We start from the raw sequence: 18,610 nt of genomic DNA, 5'->3' as shown, positions 1-18,610 counted from the left end.
GTTGTGTACAATAGAAGAGAAAACAGCATGGTGAAAAATAGAATGAAAATGAATAGAAATGATGTGTTTCAAGAACACAAAAATGGAAGGCATGTTAACTTTACATTTCCTCAAAGATTGCTCCATGTAGCAACATGAATTACAGAAAGAGCTAATTGACTAAACTGTGTTCTCTTCAACTGACCACTTGTGATCAAAGTAAAAATATTTGATACTTTTATGCTGCTATATGGTTGTATTGTTGAGAGGGGAGGAGGAGTAATTATTGGTAATCAACCAGTACTTCCCAATGAAATGAAAGTGTTGAAGAACAAAACAAATTGATACTGAGAGAAATTCCAGTAGAAGAATGGAAGAGCGGACATGCTCAACATAGTCTTATTTTAGCGTGGGTTTTGTGTAAGCCTGTTGATCTGTGTATAGTGCTTGTTGTTGCTGCTCAACCTCCTTCAGCAATAGTTCTCATCTACCTCTGACTTTAAAAAAACCCAAACAACAGCAACAACAACAAACCCCACATTTGATTGTTGAAAGGTTGCGCCCAGGCATTTTTCATCTGACCACGGGGATGTGTACTGTATACTTTGTGGTGGGCAGAGAGGATATTCTTCCTCTGCTCAGCTCACTACATCTTTTAGAATATTTAATGAGTTAGTTATCTGTTATACCAGAACTTGTCTTTTATACCTGCTATATCTTTAATTCTGCTAGAGTGCAATTATTTCAGAGAATTGCCACTTGGTCCCTCACACCCCTCAGCTTAATTTAGTGTATCAGTTATATCAGAGAACTTCCTCCCCCTCTGTTTTATTTTCTTCTTTTGGTACAGTGATGAATAAACTATTGTAGTCTGAAAGTCTCTTGAAGCCAAATCAGTTTCTCAGTATTAGGTGAAGTAGTGTTAGTCTTTATATGTTACTAGCTGCTACATCTGTGGCCAAACTTGTATTCTTACATTGCCTATTTATTTGCTAATGTACAGATCGTCTTGAAAACTTTAGCACTCAAGACATCATGTGGATTTTGAATTCACTCTGCAAGATTTTGATTCCATAACTGAAATGTTGTTATGATAACCTGACATAGATATAGTCCTGTTTCCACTTATTTAATGGAATTTAAAAGAGAATCTCTTTTCATTTTCTTCAATCAGTTCACTTGCATTACAAAAGATAAGTACCACTTGGCATGGTTGGACTCAAAAACAGATACTAAAATTAATAACTTTATAATAATGATTGAAATTTTTAACACCTACAGTGAAACAGATACTTCTCCAACAACAAATTGAAACACAAACAAAAGCTGCCTGCTACTGTCACCTGTAGCCTTGAAAACATGAGAGAGAGCATCTGAGTATCTTCCTTCACTTATTACCTCATTTTTCAATCGCTTTATTAGCTATTAGCTAGTAAAGTCAGCTATTAGCTGACTGACAGTCAATTTGCTTGTTTGAAGGTGTGTATTTGACTACTATTTGATACAAGTTGTATCAAATGTAATAAGGGAATAGAACTGGAAAGGAGCAAGGGTATACCAAGCATATGTATGTATATACACTTGTACATACGGGCATGTGTATATACACAAACAATCTGGATAAATTACCCAAGTTCTTCCTGAAGATTTGATTATTAGAACTATGTTTAAATAAGCAATAGAGGCTTTTGAAAGAAGAATTATTCTGAATGATGTATCAGTCTCCCTCTGAAGCTGATTTACTGCCTTTTTTTTTTTCTATTGAACCACATATAGCTTCTACTACCCATTCTTTACAAAAAGGGCTTTGAACCTCAACATTTGAGAGCAAACCCAAGTTATTTTCAAATACTAAAATAACATGTTGAGCACCTTATCTTTCTGATGTACAGCAAATCATTCCAACTGACACTCCAGTGAATGAATATCTTTCTGCACCAGAAGGCATTGAATAACTCTTTTGCATCTCTAAATTCGATTAACACTGACCCATGTAATGCAAATGCTGCATATTGGCTGATGAATGTTGTGTGCTGACTAACTTATAAAATGGTTTATTTGGGAAAATATTCTCTGAATATAGCAACCTGAGGTAGTATCTGCCATAGAAAAAAACTAATTTCTAAAGTAATACGCAAGAATAAAATACTGAATTACCAAAAAAGAAAGAAAAATAATCACAAATCTGTTTGCCTTTTTCCCTCTACTGGTGTTCTTTTCCATCTTTATCTTGTTGGTCCCTACCTCCATTTTAGTGACCTAAGAGGCATTTTGAATGTTCTTTTGATACCAGATTTGCATTAAAGCAAAAAAAAAAGTGTGTTTGGGTGAAGAAAGTAGTATCAATGGACCACTCTTAATTTCATTGGCATAAATCCATGACTTAAGGGTTTGAAAGATGCTTCTTGAAAATTTGGTGTAAGACTCATGGTATAGAAGGAAAGGGGAGGAAGAGACAGAGAAGTTTTGTAGTGAGAGAAAGAGAAGCGGAGGGGAGGCCAATGGATAAATAGCTTATAAACATTAGTTCTTCAAACACTGATTTTTCTTTTCTTACTTCTGTTCTTTAAAAAGCTGATTTGATACATTTTCATTATCTGACTAGATTTGGCAACAGAAACAGCCTTTCCTTTAAAAATGACATTCCTTCATGATTCTAATTTGCATCCAAACCATTTTGTAAGTGTTGCTTACCAGTTGTAGTATGTATTGCACTGGTTCTTGCATTGTGTGGTGTGAATTCACAGGCGATTTCAAAGGTTTGTGACAGTGTCTAGTCTGTCCCATGTTCCCTGTGCATAAATTCTGATTTTGAAGTTGTCCATAGTTATAAAAATTGCAAGTTTGATATGTTTCTTTGCTGCATTATGAAAGATTTTGTGCAGTACTGAAGATCTAACAAACTGTCCTTAAAGACAGTTGTCACAGAAAGGAATGTATTTGAATGTGCATGCATTTATTTACTGCATCCAGTTTGAAAGAACTCAATTAGCCACATTGGAAAACATGAAATAACCAAAATTTATGGGAAATGAGTAAAATTTATGTCCTTACAGTAGCATGTTTTGACAGTGGGATGAAACTGAGTTCAAGAAACAGTATGCTGAAATAGCTCTCTAAATGCTGGGTTACCACAGTTTTTTCCTCTACAGGTCCCCAGAAACATTTCTCAGCCTAAAATGAACTTGTGTTTAACTTTACTGTGGTATTTCGTCCTGCTCTGAATTTATCAATAAATTCTGGTTTTGTTTAAGATAACTTGTGTATGTATTGGATATGACAAAAAACCCCCTCTGCTTTTTCCTTTGGGGGAGTGAGTAGGGCCAAGGCAGTTAATGGCCTTGTGGTTGGGCAGTTCATGGGAGAAGTTTATGGGAGTCTCCCTGAATGTGACCACCTCCTATAAATGAAGGAGATGATGGAAATGTTCAATATGTCAGTTACAAAGAAAGTATGTGTCTGTAGCATGGCTTTAGTCTAAGTTAAACATGAAATGTTGCAGGGGAGAAGGAAAGGTATCATCAGTGTGCTGCTGTTTTAGTTTCCACACGATAATGTTACCTTTCCTATAGATCATGGTTTCTACTTTGACCTCAGTAAGAAACAAATTTTTTAAGATCCTGAATAGTAAATGTTACACATTCTGAAAAGCTGTTAGTATTTTTACTTGAGGGCCATTTTTACACAAAGTACTTGTCTTGAGCCATGTCACTTCAGTTACTACCCCATTTGTAACAATAATTCGGTGTTTTAAATAGAAAAAAATGGCTTGTCTTTGGAGATTAGATATTTCCTGTGTCAAGCGTAACATTCACAAAATCTGTGTGCTACCCATCCATTAGTAGTGATGTGGAAAGATCAGCAGCATTAGTGTAGCTATACTTTACTTTCTGGCACTACTTGCTGTATTTGTTATGTTTGTGACAAACAGTCTCATTGTGCTTTATCACTTACAGACACGACTAGCAGGTAGACTCTTTGCCCCAAAGTCTTTCCTGTCTGATTGAATAAGGCTAATGGAGAGGAGGATGTAATATGCAAGTTAACAGTAACTGATAGAAGATGTTGTATTTGTTAAATGATCTGATTTGTTTGGTGTTTTTTTTAAGTTTGTTTAGGAATTGTTAAGTCAACAGGGATGAAACCCTTAAGGAAAGAAGGCAAGATAAAGTACTGGGGAGAAAACCATGCAAGGGTGCTGTTGTAGAGTACAGTTGAGGAAGGAGCAGTGGGAAAGAGATTCCGAACAAGTGGCTGAGGGGCACAGGGTCAAGGAAGTCCTGACAAAATCCAATTGCCCTCTGCTCCTACCTTGGCAGATTCTGTAGCTGTTCTTGCCTATTGAGGGGCTTCTGGCTTATTCCTCCTTGTGAGTGTTTCTTTAAGCTTTTTCCTATGAAGGAAAAAGCAACACCTGAGTTCTTGCACTATGAAAATTTGATCCAGGACAGTCCACTAAAGGATAATTGTCCTTTTTGGGGCTTTTTTTTTTTTTTTGGTCTCACTTTATTTGCAGCAGGTCTTGTGCCTTGCCATAGTCTTATCTCACTCATACTCATGTATCAGTCCCTACCTTTGGAGCTCCATTCTATAGCTTTCTTCCATTATTATTTTCTAGAATATTTGAGACTGCAGAATCCCTGGAAATGTTGAGTTATGATTCTTTTACTAAAATGGAATTTAAAGCAATTTATTATACTGCTGTCATCTCTGGATATATTTTTGCCACTTCTGCTTTTTTACGTTACTTTGTCAATGAAGAGAAGCAAAGTAAATAGATGGAAAAAAATAAAACAAACAAGCTTCAAATTGCCAAAGTATGAACATAGATTATCTAAGGCTAGACATTTTCTTAAATATATTTTACAGAATTTCTAAGTGTTCATGCTGACAGTTATTTCTAAAATGCATTATGTTTCTGTGTTGCTAAAGGATGAAAAGTAGCTAAATTACTGAGCTACTTTTGATTTGACTGCTAAAGTATATTGCAGTATAATGTAGCAAGTCAACCTGTCAGCTTGAAGCTTCTTTTCCTTGTAGAACCTTTAAGTAGTTTAAATAGTCTGTTACTTCTTTGTTCGGTTTTGGTTCTTATTAATTGTTTTTTTGGAAGTCAAGCCTTAACACAAATAATTCTGTGATACATAGAATACATAGAATAAACCAGGTTGGAAGAGACCTTCAAGATCATCGCATCCAACCCATCAACCAGTCCAACCCACCGAAACAACTAAACCAGGTAGACTACATCCACAGGCCTCCCCACATCCACCAGGCGGGTCACCTGATCATAGAAGGCGATCAGGTTGGTCAGGCAGGACCTGCCCTTTCTAAATCCATGCTGGCTGGGCCTGATCCCTTGGCCATCCTGTAAGTGCTGTGTTATTGCACTCAGGATGACCTGTTCCATAATCTTGCATGGCACTGAGGTCAGGCTGACAGGCCTATAATTCCCTGGCTCATCCAACCGGCCCTTCTTGTGGATGGGCACAACATTGGCCAGCTTCCAGTCTTCTGGGACCTCTCCAGTGAGCCAGGACTGATGAAAAATGATGGAGAGTGGCTTGGCCAGCTCATCTGCCAGCTCTCTCAGTACCCTAGGATGTATCCCATCTGGTCCCATGAACATAGGGAAACTATGCAGCTCCCTGGCTCCTTCTGCCAGCTCTGCAGGCCAGCTGTCTGGAAGACGTTCTGTCCTGCTAGTAAAAATTGAGGCAAAGAAGGTGTTAAGTACCTCTGCCTTTTCCTCATCCTTTGATACAATGTTTTCCTCCATGTCAACCAAGGAGTGGAGGTTGTCCTTGCCCTTCCTCTTGCTATTAATGTATTTATAGAAGGACTTTTTCTTGTCCTTCACAGCAGAGGCCTATGCTTTGTAAATTTTTTTACTGTGCAGGAGTTTTGAAACACATGATAAACTACTTTGTTTTTCAGTGTATGAAATACCTTTCACTCTCCAGTGTAAATGTTGACTAAACCATTAATGGATGGAGCTGATGATGATCTTAAAGGTCTTACCCAAGCAAAACAGTTTCATAGACAATTCTAATTGGTATATATCCTGCCTGCTAAGTGTGTCATAATTAATACAATAGTTGAATTCACACCAATTACTTAAGTAAATGTAGGACTTCCTCTTTTGGTGGTCACTTAAAACTCCAGTGTGGGAGAGCTCAATTTAAGATCAAATGAGCACAGAACTTGGTAACAAGTTGTGATGATTAAAAGTCTGTATTTGTTCCATATGTGTATACTGTAGCATGTCTGTTAGTTGCTCATACAGATCAGCAGCCATGATGTTTTTTACATAGCAGATTTTTACATGGCAAAAAGTGTGTGGGGGGAAACAAACAAAACCAGAGATACAGTTATAGGTTCTAGTCTACTAAAATTTGACCAAATCTGCTGAAAATCAAGAAGTTAGTTAATTGGAGCACATTAGAAATTTTGTTTGATAGATATTTGTGTGTTGGAAACAATAAAATAATAGTAACATAGGATTTCTATGAAAATGTATGTTATTCCTACAGACACATGAGGTATTGTCTGTCAAAATAGTGATTACTTAAGGAAAAAGAGTACTGCAGAGTGCTTTCAGATTTGTCTTAGAAACAAGAGGATTTAAATAGTGTGGGAAGCAAGGCAAGATGGAAGCCTGTTTGAGATTTGTTCCTAGATATGGGAAAGTGAAAGGAATATTCTTGGGAAAACCAGTGGGCATGAAAACACACCCTACATTATGGTATATTATGGAGCTGTGTATGTGGCATTTTTAATGGCAAACAAAACCTTCATTGGTATTTTTGGGCCATATATTTGAGTGAATTAAAAAAAGGGTAGACTAGCCAATTGTCTTTCTGAGATGTGGACATATTTGGGCTATGAAGAAGTCACTCCTGCTAATGCTTGGGCAGAGACTGTAAAAAAGGAAGTGTGCTATTTATCACACCCTATTACACATCAAATTTTGCCCTTGGATGTGCTATATTAAAACTTTGAAAAGTCTTATGAAGAAACACTGGAATAAGTGGGGGATGGATAATCAGGTCTTACTATACAGGCTTGCTAGTTGATTGAACCTTTTGAAATGGGTCATAGCAGGTGCAAGGGTGGTGCATTAGCAAGGCACAAGGTGGTGGTAAGGGTGGCCACCCTTACAAGACAACCTAGAGCTGCAGTTCTGGAAAGAGAGGGAGACTTCTATTGTTGCAGTGGTTGTGAAAATCAAGATGACTTGCATTTAGTGATGAACTGTCAAAAACAGACTGCTGATTAAAGGTAAGAACATAATCGAGTTTGTCCCTAGCGCTGTAAAGTCATGTAAAGAATGTAAAAGTTATTCTGAAAGCAATCACTACAGCTCAAACTGAAGAAATACTTTTTTTTTAACCACCTTGTCTTTGAGAGATTGATGGAGAAGTGCATCTTCTGCATAGAAAGCATAGTACCTGTTGTTAATGCTAGAGTTACTTTAATTGTGCTTTCACCATAGATTTAATAATGGTTATTGCCTGCTTCTTGGATTCTTCCTCTTCAGTCGTTAATATGAAAACCTTTATGCATCATGTTCTGAGGCACTGCTAGAATTTATACCAGTGCAGTCCTCATCCATTTCCTTATTTATTTAATGTGAGCAGCTACACAAACATTCTTTACTCATTGATTGTATTTGCTATTATATTATAGTGGCAAATTTATCATGTCTCAACAGTTAATGAATTATAGATCTAGACTTTAATGTTTCTCAGCAAGGTGAGAAACATCAGATAGCAGCAGCAAAGTTTTGCTGTACCCTGATATACAGGTGGGAGGCCAACTTAATAGCTGTAACTTATCTGCTTGTTACTGAGGCTTTCAAGTGATGGTTTGTCAGTATTGATGTTGCTTTTAGGTACACATTAGATGAATGTTGCCTTTCAAATAAAAAATTGAAGTGTCTGTCCTGGTAATTGCAGTTGGATGAAGAATAGTTGTTAATTCTAACCAAAGAGTTTATGGGTAATGCTTACATTTTTAATCCGTAAACATTTTTGTCTATAATAGTCCATTTTTGGCTGTAGGTTTATTTTAGTCTCATGTTGTTGGACATCATAACACACAACAGACTGGTAATTGAAAAAGTGATTTTTGTTATGATTTCTTTTGTCTCACCATAGTGGTTGTTGTTGTTGTTTAGGAAACCTGAATTGACTGACTCTGCCTCTCTGCTAGAGACCTTCAAGTTTCTTGAAAATGCAGCTGCAGACTTTAGTGATGAAGAAGATGAAGAAGATATGGAAGGAAGAGAGAAAACAATCATTGATAGCGCAACAGTGAGTGGAAAAAATAATTGAAAAAGTTACGAAGAACAGACAAAGTGAGATTAATGAGATGCCTGTATGCAAAGTATATGACTATGTATGTACACATGCAAATCATAATGCATCTTTATGATGGTCTGCTCAAGCATGTGTGCATAAGAGGAATTAAATATGCATTTCTGAGTTCTGCATACAAGTTAAACTTTGCCATGTTTATTGCTTTAAGTTTGCAGTGAGATTAAAATCTTTTAAATAGTCTTTCTACTATTCCATACTGCATAGTAGTTTTGCTGTATATTTTATACAATTTTAAGGTAGCAGATGACTTTTTCTTTTACAATTTTCAGCTTAGTTTCAAGATAGTTTGTCATGTAGGATGTAAAAAAAAGATAATGCATTGTTTCTTGAATCTTTATATAAATGTATGGATATCTAAAGTGATTTGTAGAAATTTATCCTTGTAGGGTACAAGACTGAAGTACCACATTTCTCTTTAAATAGCTTGTGAAAAGAAGAAAAAGTATAACTGGAAAGACTCAAACATGTGCTCAATAAACATGTTTGTTTATTCAGTCAGATGCCTGATACTCCCTCATGGTCTATACTTTGCTATATGATTTTGTTGTATGGTCACATAGAATAGATATGTGTAATCAGTACTTAATTTTATCCTCATCTTTTGAAAACCGGCATTTATTCAGTGAGTTATGTTTCCTAACAATTGAAGTTAAGAGTTACGGTGAATGTGATTATTTGTATGATCAGTTTAAAGAATGAACGCTTAAACAGTCTGTTTTAAAGAGGATCTTTGCAAACCTGTTCCTGTCATTCATGGGCTGTGAACTAATGTCTGTAAAATCATCTGTAATACAGTTTGTTCAATAAGCCTACCAAAGGAACAAAGCTCGAAGCTTGGAGTTGCTCCAGATGTTTAAATTGGTTCATTGTATTTAGAAGAAACAGTCATTCTTCCTCATGGGATGTTGGCCTGTGTAGTGAAGTCTTTTCAGACTGACTCTTAGCCAAGCTCAAAGACAAAACATTGCCATACATGTGATTTTGCCTTTTCTGTATAAGCAAAAATTATGCTACGTGTTTTCATGTGTCGTGGCGTCTGCTCACCTGTTAGTCAAATAGCTATAAAGCATCCAGACCATTTTGATAACTGAGTGATAAGTAAATTTCCAGAAAGCAGACAATGAAGTCTTTCATTAAAAAATATATTTATTTTTGTAACCAAAATTTGTGGGGTTTTAAAGAAAATAAAATTTCCTTTTAAACTTGAAAGTAAAATGCAGTTTAAACATGGAGTGCTGTGTTTAAATAGTATCTGAGGAGGTATTCAGGATGGAATTATTTCTGCCAAATCTAAGCTAATTGGCTCTTGTCAGTCGTGGGTTTTTAAAAATTGTTTGGTTGGTTTTGAATTGGTCCACATGTAGAGTGATTTCAAAGGTGAGAGTGAAAAAGACTTTTTTCAGAGAAACAGAATTGAGTTTGGTTTTGCTGAAGTACTTTCTAGGATTAAAAAACCCAGCACTGATCCATACAAGTATAGATTCATTATCAAGTGGCTCATTATTGGTGCTTACTGGAAAAAAGATCTACAGACTAGAAAGTTGAATAGTTTATATGCTTATCCCAGATTTGCTCATTGATGTGAACTTTTCTGCTTCATTTTCCTGTTAGGATATTGCATAGAAGACAAGACTACTGTTCAGTATAAACATGCGCATGTAACTCAATTCAGGCTTTTCTCTCTCCTTGGCTTTTCAGATTGTAAGGAAAAGGGTGCTATCTGATAGCAGTGAGGACAGAGATACAGAAGAAGCTTTGAAAGAGTTTGACTTTTTGGTTACCTCAGATGAAGGTGATGGGGAATCACGAAGTTCGGGAGACGGAACAGACTGGGGTAAGGAAAACTAATTGTACCAGGAGAAAAGGAATATGCTAAGAATATATTATGAAATGCTGATTTGCTTGATTGACATCTCTGTTATGATCACCACGCCTTTTGAGTATTCCTGCAGTAAATAGTTGGCAGACTGAAATTCTCTTGACATACTATTCTCCTTATTCTGTATATTGCTTTAATGCAAAGTTTCTTCAATGTTTATGCATCTGGTTGGTTTTTGCCTTTTCTTTAATAATAAGGAAAATAGAATTTGAGTATTGTGAGTGGAATTGCAACGTATTTTTTTCAGTGACTCATGCTAATGAAGGGCTCTGATAAAGCCATATTTTACAATTGAGACATGAAAGTTATTTTGTCTTTACTTTCCCCCACTTTACACTCTGTATCAATGTGAGTCATAAAGACTGCATTAGTTGTACTCTTGCTGGGTGTTAGCAATTTGGACAACATGAACTGTTCAGTTGCTCTTGTTTTTTTTTTTAAAGTAGTTTATCAGAAGAATGTATCTTTAAACCTCCTAGTCACAGGAAGACATTTCACAGACCTTTCACCTCTGTCCTTTGAGGTTCAAGTTGTGCAGCCCAGAATGCCAGCATCCACTTTCCCTTAACATAATTATTCTTCATAAACCCCCAGGGAAAGGAAGAAGGAAGAGGTGTGGTTAAATATCTTGATGGGTAGTTGTTTCTTCCTTAAGCTACTCTGGAAAGTCTGAAGTGTAAGTGGACACAGAAGGAGTTATAGAAAATAATAGAGCTGGCTAAGGTTATTGCTAAGCCATTCTCCATCATTTTTGAAAGGTCATGGAGAACAGGAGGATTGAAGGAAAGCCAGTGTCACTCCAGCCTTCAAAAAGGGCAAGAAGGAGGACCCAGAAAACTACAGGCCAGTCAGCTTCACCTCTGTCCCTAGAATGGTGATGTAACAGGTCATTCTGGACATCATCTCTAAGCATATGGAGGAAAAGAAGATTACCAGGAATGGTCTGCATGGATTACAGTATCACAGTATCACAGTATTATCACAGTATTGCTAAGGTTGGAAGAGACCTCAAGGATCATCGAGTCCAACCTGATTCATGATCAACCAATCTGATAGCCTTCTATGATGGTGTGACCAACTGGGTAGAGGAGGAGAGAGCAGTGGATATTGTCTACCTTGTCTTCAGCAAGGTTTTTGACACTGTTTCCCATAACATCCTTCTTGGTAAGCCTAGGAAGTGTGGGTTAGGTGAGTGGACAGTGAGGTGGATTGAGAATTGGCTAAAAGACAGAGCACAGAGGGTTGTGAACAGTGGTGCAGGGTCTAGTTGGAGGCCTGTGGCTACTGGGGTTCCCCAGGGGTCAGTACTGGGATAAGTACTGTTCAACATATCCGTAAGCAACCTGGATGAAGGGGCAGAGTGTAGCCTCAGCAAGTTTGCTGGTGATACAAAACTGTTGGATTGCTGACACACCAGAAGGCTGTACTGCCATTCAGTGAGACCTAGACAGGCTGGAGAGTTGGGCAGAGGTGAACCTCATGAAGTTCAACAAGGACAAGTGTGGAGTCCTGCACCTGGGAAGAGGAATAATCCCTTGCAGCAGAACAGGTTAGGGGCTGACCTGCTGGAAACCAGCTCTGGGGAGAAAGACCTGGTACTATGGGTGGACAGCAAGTCCACAATAAGTCAGCAATGTGCCCTTATGGCCAAGGAGGCCAAGTATTCTGGGGTGCATTAAGAAGAGCGTGGCCAGCAGGTCAAGGGAGGTACTCCTTCCCGTTCTGCCCTGGTGAGGCTGCCCCGCGAGAATTGTGTCCAGGTCTGGGATCCTTAGTTCAAGAGGGACAGGCAACTACTGGGTAGAATCCAACAGAGGGTCACAAAGATGATTAGGGGGCTGGAGCAGAGGGGGGTTGTAAACAGGCAGAGGTTGGTCTCTTCTCCCAGGCAGCCAGCACCAGAACAAGAGGACACAGTCTCAGGCTGCACCAGGGGAAGTTCAGGCTGGAGGTCAGGAGGAAATTTTACACAGAGAGAGTGATTGCCCATTGGAATGGACTGCCTGGGGAGGTGGTGGAGTCGCCGTCACTGGAGGTGTTCAGGAGGAGACTTGACAGGGTGCTTGGTTACATGGGTTAGTTGATTAGGTGGTGTTGGATGATAGGTTGGACGCGATGATCTTGAAGGTCTCTTCCAACCTGGTTTATTCTATTCTATTCTTACAAGGAGAGGCTTATAGGCATGGAACTGTTTAGTCTGGAAAAGAGAAGAGAGTCTTCTAAATGCATATAAAATATCTAAATGAGGATGGGGCTGGGCTCTTTGTGAAAGGACAGGGGGCAATGGGTACAAGTCTAGGACGCAGGAACTTAAGGTAAAACTTTGCCTGAGGGGTCAGAGCACTGGAACTGACAGCTCAGGGAGATAATGGAGTCTCCTTCTCTGGAGACTTTCAAAACCTGCCTGAACATGTTCCTGTGCAACCTAATACAGGCGTGCCTGTGTTAGCAGGTGGATTGGACAAATGATCTCCAGAGGTCCCTTCCAACCCCTACCATTCTATGATTCTGTGATTTGTAATGGAACTTGTTTGATAGGCATGCTATGGTAGCTGTGGCCTCATGATCTAACAGTTCCCAAGATGCTGTAATTCATTGAAGCCATGTGCAACTTCCAGTTCAACTCCAAATTACTGTTAAATGTAGTGTTCTCTCTGATGTACAGAATTAATTACAGCAGTCAGTGTTCTGCTCACCAAACAATTTAGAAATGTTACTCTCTTTTTTTTTTTTAAGCAAAAAGTATGTTGTTTAGTTTTTTCTGATACTTCTCTTGTAGTATTAAAATTTTTATTCACTCATGGTTGGTTAAGTCTAGCTATTGCTTGTGTCACCAAAAGGTTAGTATGCCAACAGGAGCATTTTTGTTCTCAAATTCACACTCCTGCTTTTATTTTTACTTTCACTGATGACAGCTGTGTACAAATGAGCAAAAGTCTAACATGAAAAATAAATTGTTATGGAAGGTAGTAGTTTCATGTCTAGAAATATTAAGAGGATTTTTGAGTGATAGACATTTCATATTTTTCAGTTACTTGTTTCACAGTCTGTGAACTGTATGTAAGAATAAGCTTCCTCAAGCAACTGCCATCATGGATCACTTACCTTAATTTGATTCAGGTTGGATGTAGCATAGAAGAATGATGTTGTGTAGCAAGGATAGAAGTAAACAGAGGAAGTTCTTGATTCATTTTGGATCACAAGCATTACTGATATTTTACAGTGATCTATTGAATCCATTTGTCTTGAAAAGTCCTCAGAAGTGGCCAGATCATTTTTAAACTGGAAAATATTTGCATAGTAGTAGTGGTTCAGGATCCATTTGAGATGCTGAACAGAAACTGTGGGACATGCAGGAAGCATCCTGTGGACAGTCTCTATAAGATAAATGTATTAAGTATTTTCCTGCAAGCTAATGTAAATTATGCAGCTAATATAAAATCATTTGAAGTTTTTCTTGAAGGAGAGTAAAAAGTTTTGTGTAGCCAGAGTGGAAAGCATGATTAAAACTTATAACCTGGTCCCAGAAAGAATACATCCTTAGTTCCCTTAAGCATGATTTTCTCATGCCTTTTTTGAGTTCTTTGCACAATTCTTTATCATTAATGGTTCTTAGTTGGACATCTGTATTAAAAGGACATGACAGTTCACAGACCATGTTTTCTGGAGTCTCTGTTCAGCTTATTAGTATCTGTATTTTCATAGCTGCTGCAAAACGACTAATGACTCAAGACTTTGGGTCTTGAATTAATCTGTCACTCAGGAGTAAAGGTAGGGTCATGACTGGTGGACTCAAAGGAGTGAGAGATCATCTAGTTTAACCTCCTGCTTGAGTCCATTTGCAGCAGGTTACTCTAGCTGCCTTCTGATTAATTTTTGAGTGTCTTCCAGCAAAAGAGTTTTCAAATTGTCATAGGCAGTGTTCTGTCCTAATTGTAAAAAGTATATTCTCTTTCTGTGATAAAAGTCTGAGCAAAGTATGTCTCTGTCTTCTCTACACCTGCTCATTAGTTAGTTGCAGGCAGCACTAAGATGCCTCTCTGGCTTGCCACGGCTGAGCACTCACAGTAGTCTCAGCCCCACCCTGTAGCTCATTTGCTCCAACTGCCTTGCTCATCTTAGTGGCACTCCTGGACTTGCTACTCTATGTCATTACACTTAGAGGATTTCCAGTAAAAGAAATATTATACTGGATGCAGTGCTCAAGATACAGTCTCATAACTACCAAACAGAGGGGAATAATTGCTTCCCTCACCGTACTGCCTACATTCTAGTTGTACTACAGCCCAAGATATAGTTGATGGCCTTTGCCACAAGAGTATGCTGTATGACTCCTGTTCTGTTTGATGTTGATGGAGGTCTTTGTCAGCATAGTTAACTTCTAACAAGTCAGTTCCTGTAATAACAGATGTCTGCTTCTGTATCTTTTGTCCAAAGAAAAAAAAAGTAGGGATATTGAGATGCTTTGTGTTTAGGTGGGTTTGTTTTGTTATGTTTTTTCCCCCCTGAGACTCCTAAGTGCAATTTTGTGGCTTTAGTGCTTTAAGGTTCTGTTCAAAACTTGGTGACCTGTATGCAATGTTCAAAAATGATTTAAATCTGCTGCTGCTGCTGTGTGTAAAAGACAACATAGCACAAAGACAATGAAATATGAATTTGAAATGCAGTGATGCAATGTTGGAGTTGTTGACCAGTGGACATAGCTGCTGCTTCTAGGTGTAATAATTCTCTCTCCTGGAGTAAAGAAAAAGCTGAAAAATATGTCCTGATTTGTTTTAAAGTAAATGTTTTAATTTATGAGCAGCTATGTGTTTGGTTATAGAAATTAGGGATGTTAAAATTTACCTCAACTTTTCATTAAGAAAATTCTGAGCAAATAGAGGTGGAATGTGAATAGCAGTTTGACAGCTTCCACAAGCTTAATGCTATTTCTGTCTGCTTAACATAAAAGACAATTCCACTGATAGTAGCTGTTACCTCCTTTAGTGGAGGTCCCTTGGTGACATTATTGAAAAAGGATGTTTCATTTGTTTCACTTTGTTTAGAAAAGGAAGACCAGTGTCTCATGCCTGAAGCTTGGAATGTCGACCAGGGAGTAATAACCAAACTCAAGGAACAATACAAAAAGGAGCGCAAGGGGAAAAAGGGGGTGAAGAGTAAGTGGAAAACATTGCACCTTAAAATCATAAATCTCACATCTTTCACACCTTTAATTCTATCTCTCTTTCAATGTTTTCCTAAAATTACTTACTCTTTTACTTTGCTGCTCCTGACTGCTTTCCTGTTCACCAGTTCTCAGGGGTTGAAATTAATGACAGTCACTCAGGTTACCTGATAAATAGTTGGATTAGATACAACTATTTCCAACCAGGTGTTGGAATTAAAAATTCTTGCTTTAAGCATGGATTATACGTTCATTATTCAGAAACTTAAATTGTAAAAGACATTGGTTAAATAGTTCACACTTTAATATAGAAGACTTCAGAACCCTTTCTTAGCTGGAAACATGCCAGTTTCACAGGAGTAGTTTGTCTGGTGTGCAAAGAAAGAAATAAATAAGCAATAGCAAAAAACCTGAACAAAAAATAACCAAAATCCCATGACAACAAAAGAAACCAGAAACTGTTTCAAGTATCCAATCAGATGACAGAGGGAGAAAAGAGGTTAATTTCTACCCCTGTTTAAACTTAACATTCACAACATGAAAGTCATGCTGTCATCATAATTTGTGATGCAGGGCTCGAAATAGGAAGCAACTCTGACCATCAGTTTATTTGTGAATCACAGGATTTGTTGACTTTCATACCTGTGGGACTAGCTTGGAAAATGTTGGGTATTGTTATCCAAACAAAACTGTGATTAGTATCTGAAATACAGTTTCTAGCCCTGTATTATATTTTCTTACATTTCTTGAAATACAAATCTGTTTTGTAAAGTCAATGCTTTCTCGTAAGTAAGGCTTAACAATTTTTAAACTGGAAGTGTTTGCAGCATTCATGGCTGTATTTCAAACATCAAGCTGCATTGAGAATTCCTGTTTGAATTATGTAATTTAATAACAATGCATGTAGCCCATGAAGAAATTTGAGGGATGTTTCTCCCTTTGTGGGAAGATGCTTATGAATATCAAGGAAATTCTCACTTCCAAAGAGATATGCATAGCAATGCAGAAGTTGTCAGATCTTTGTGTCATTGAGGCTGATTTGTTTTGTTACTTTTTTTTTATTGATACTCTGATAAGTTGCTGCTCAGCAGTTGGTTATGCTGCTGAAATTGCACTATCATCTACACAAACTCTGTGTGTGGGGTTTGTTTGTTTCTGAAAATAATAGTAATGGAAAAATCACTACCATACTTCAAATTTCTCGTCAGTTTTGGAATCATTGCAATTAACTTTAGTAACTTAAAGTCTGACAAAAAGCTGAGCTGGCCAGCTAAGGAAGTTCATATTTCACAAAACTGATTCTAAATTTCTTTGTAGTTAAGACAGAAAGGGCATGCCAATATATGATGAGTGAAACTGGATTTTTTGGTAACTTGTTTTTAAAATACACAGACGTGCTGTGTATTCACAGTAAATAATTGTAGCGTTACCTCAGCAGAAATTACTTAAACTCTCGAAATTATATTCTTGAACAGCTGTTGAGTGCTTTTTTATTTTTTTTACAATAAAGCTTAAGCTTAGTTGTTAATATGTGCTCAGATGTTATTGGAACATGTTTTATATGTTTGAGAAACATTTCTGATGCAAGGCAGCACTGTGACGCCCTGTGCTCCTTCTTGAAGATGACTACTGCTTAGTACATTTACAATATCTTTTGGATTTGGTTGGTTGGTTTGATCTTGGGAGACAAAATGTTTTACTGCACTACATAGATTAAGCATCTTTCCATGGACAAACCATCATTGGAAGGGCATCAATGCAGAAAAATTAGGAAGAGTTGCAGGCCGTTGTCAGCTATTCATGATGTTGCTTGTAGTGAAGAAGAATTTGAGGAGGGAAGTCCAGGAAAAAAGAAAGGACTAAATATCTTGACATTAAATTGTACCAAGTTTGTTTCTATGACTTCAATCTTGTCATAAATGGTGCACAGACACTGAATTGCTACAAAGTAAAATACTGTTTTTATAAATCAGATATTATGGTAAAACAATCTTGCAAAATCCTACCTACTGTTTTCCTGAATCAAGTAATATTTTTGTGGCAGACAAGTTAAATACAATTTAGTTTATTTTCAGTCATTATGGTTAGGGCGTGCAAAGTAGAGTTTGCAACTGCATTAGTAAACTTAAGATTTTGCAAGGCTGTAGTAAGCACTCTTATGAAGTAATAAGAGAATCATAGAATGGTTTTATGAGAGAATACATATATTAGAGTACACTTCTGTGTTAAAGCTGCTTAAAAATAGCTGTATTATTTACTGGTCTAGGGAAAACGTAATGGACTATGGGTAAGACATTTTCCCATTCTTAATTAAACTTACAACAGGAAAAACTACCGAAGATATGTTTCAGCCTCAATCCTATATAAAACAGTCAAAACAGGGATGTGGGAAAATGATGGAGCAAAGTACAGGTAAGTGTCAAGAAGGGCATGGGTCTTCACCATATGTAGCTTCAGGAAGTAGGACAGTGAATCCAGTTGGATTTATATTTTAGTATAAGTGTTTGTATGCTGTTGTTCGCAATACTACACTACTGCACAAATAAACTTAAAATAGTCATAAGAATATGCTGCACATATGTAAGTACCTGATGCACAAGTTTTAAAATACTTACAAGTGTCAGCTATTATTTTGGAAAAACAAATATTCTAATGATCATTGTGACTCAGTTGGAGGTATTCTTCAGTATGCTATGCAAGAAGCAGTATGAGTTTATAAATGTGGGGAAATTGTGCATTCACGGCTCTCAGTTGCTTCTATCACTTTCTTTTCAAGAAATTCATTTCATGCTGGATGATTAGTTACTGCTAAAAATAGGTGCTCATTAGTTTTTCTGTGATAATGTTTTTATGCAAGGTAGGATCCATTGTTGCATGTGGTACTGTAGCATATCTGATGTAAGTAGTGCCATGATGAACTATGCATAAACCATTGAATTTTTTTTTTTTCTTCTGGTTAGGGCCCAACAGGTCAAAGCTGCAAGATATGCTTGCAAACTTGAGAGATGTTGATGATCTGCCTTCATTACAGCCATCTGTTGCACCTTCTTCTAGGCCCAGTAGCTCAAGACTCATTGAACATGAGATAACCAGGACGGATGAAGGCAAGTATTAAAAATGTGCATACACCTTTGTAAAGCATAGATGTATGTAGTTACTTCTGCTTAGAGATTGTGTTCTAAGACTTTTGAAGCACTTTACAAATAC

At 37.4% G+C, this 18,610-nt stretch overlaps 1 protein-coding gene across 4 annotated transcripts in view; it reads left to right on the top strand.

Annotated features, from left to right (window-relative positions):
• Positions 1 to 18,610, top strand: part of STRN (striatin) — a 79,224-nt gene that overhangs the window by 32,461 nt on the left and 28,153 nt on the right. For 3 of the 4 annotated variants that reach the window (XM_068156193.1, XM_068156208.1, XM_068156220.1), the window contains exons 6-10: positions 8,159 to 8,294; positions 10,059 to 10,194; positions 15,285 to 15,395; positions 17,729 to 17,815; positions 18,364 to 18,507. In XM_068156193.1, coding sequence (XP_068012294.1) covers positions 8,159 to 8,294; positions 10,059 to 10,194; positions 15,285 to 15,395; positions 17,729 to 17,815; positions 18,364 to 18,507 — 614 coding nt within the window. The remainder of the gene's footprint in view (positions 1 to 8,158; positions 8,295 to 10,058; positions 10,195 to 15,284; positions 15,396 to 17,728; positions 17,816 to 18,363; positions 18,508 to 18,610) is intronic. The other variant, XM_068156199.1, reaches the window with a different exon arrangement.

Source organism: Melanerpes formicivorus, unplaced genomic scaffold (assembly GCF_026170545.1).
Source record: "Melanerpes formicivorus ecotype bairdi unplaced genomic scaffold, bMelFor1.0.p_v2 SCAF_2, whole genome shotgun sequence".
NCBI classification, from domain to species: domain Eukaryota; kingdom Metazoa; phylum Chordata; class Aves; order Piciformes; family Picidae; genus Melanerpes; species Melanerpes formicivorus.
This window is presented reverse-complemented; position numbering and strand designations above follow the sequence as displayed.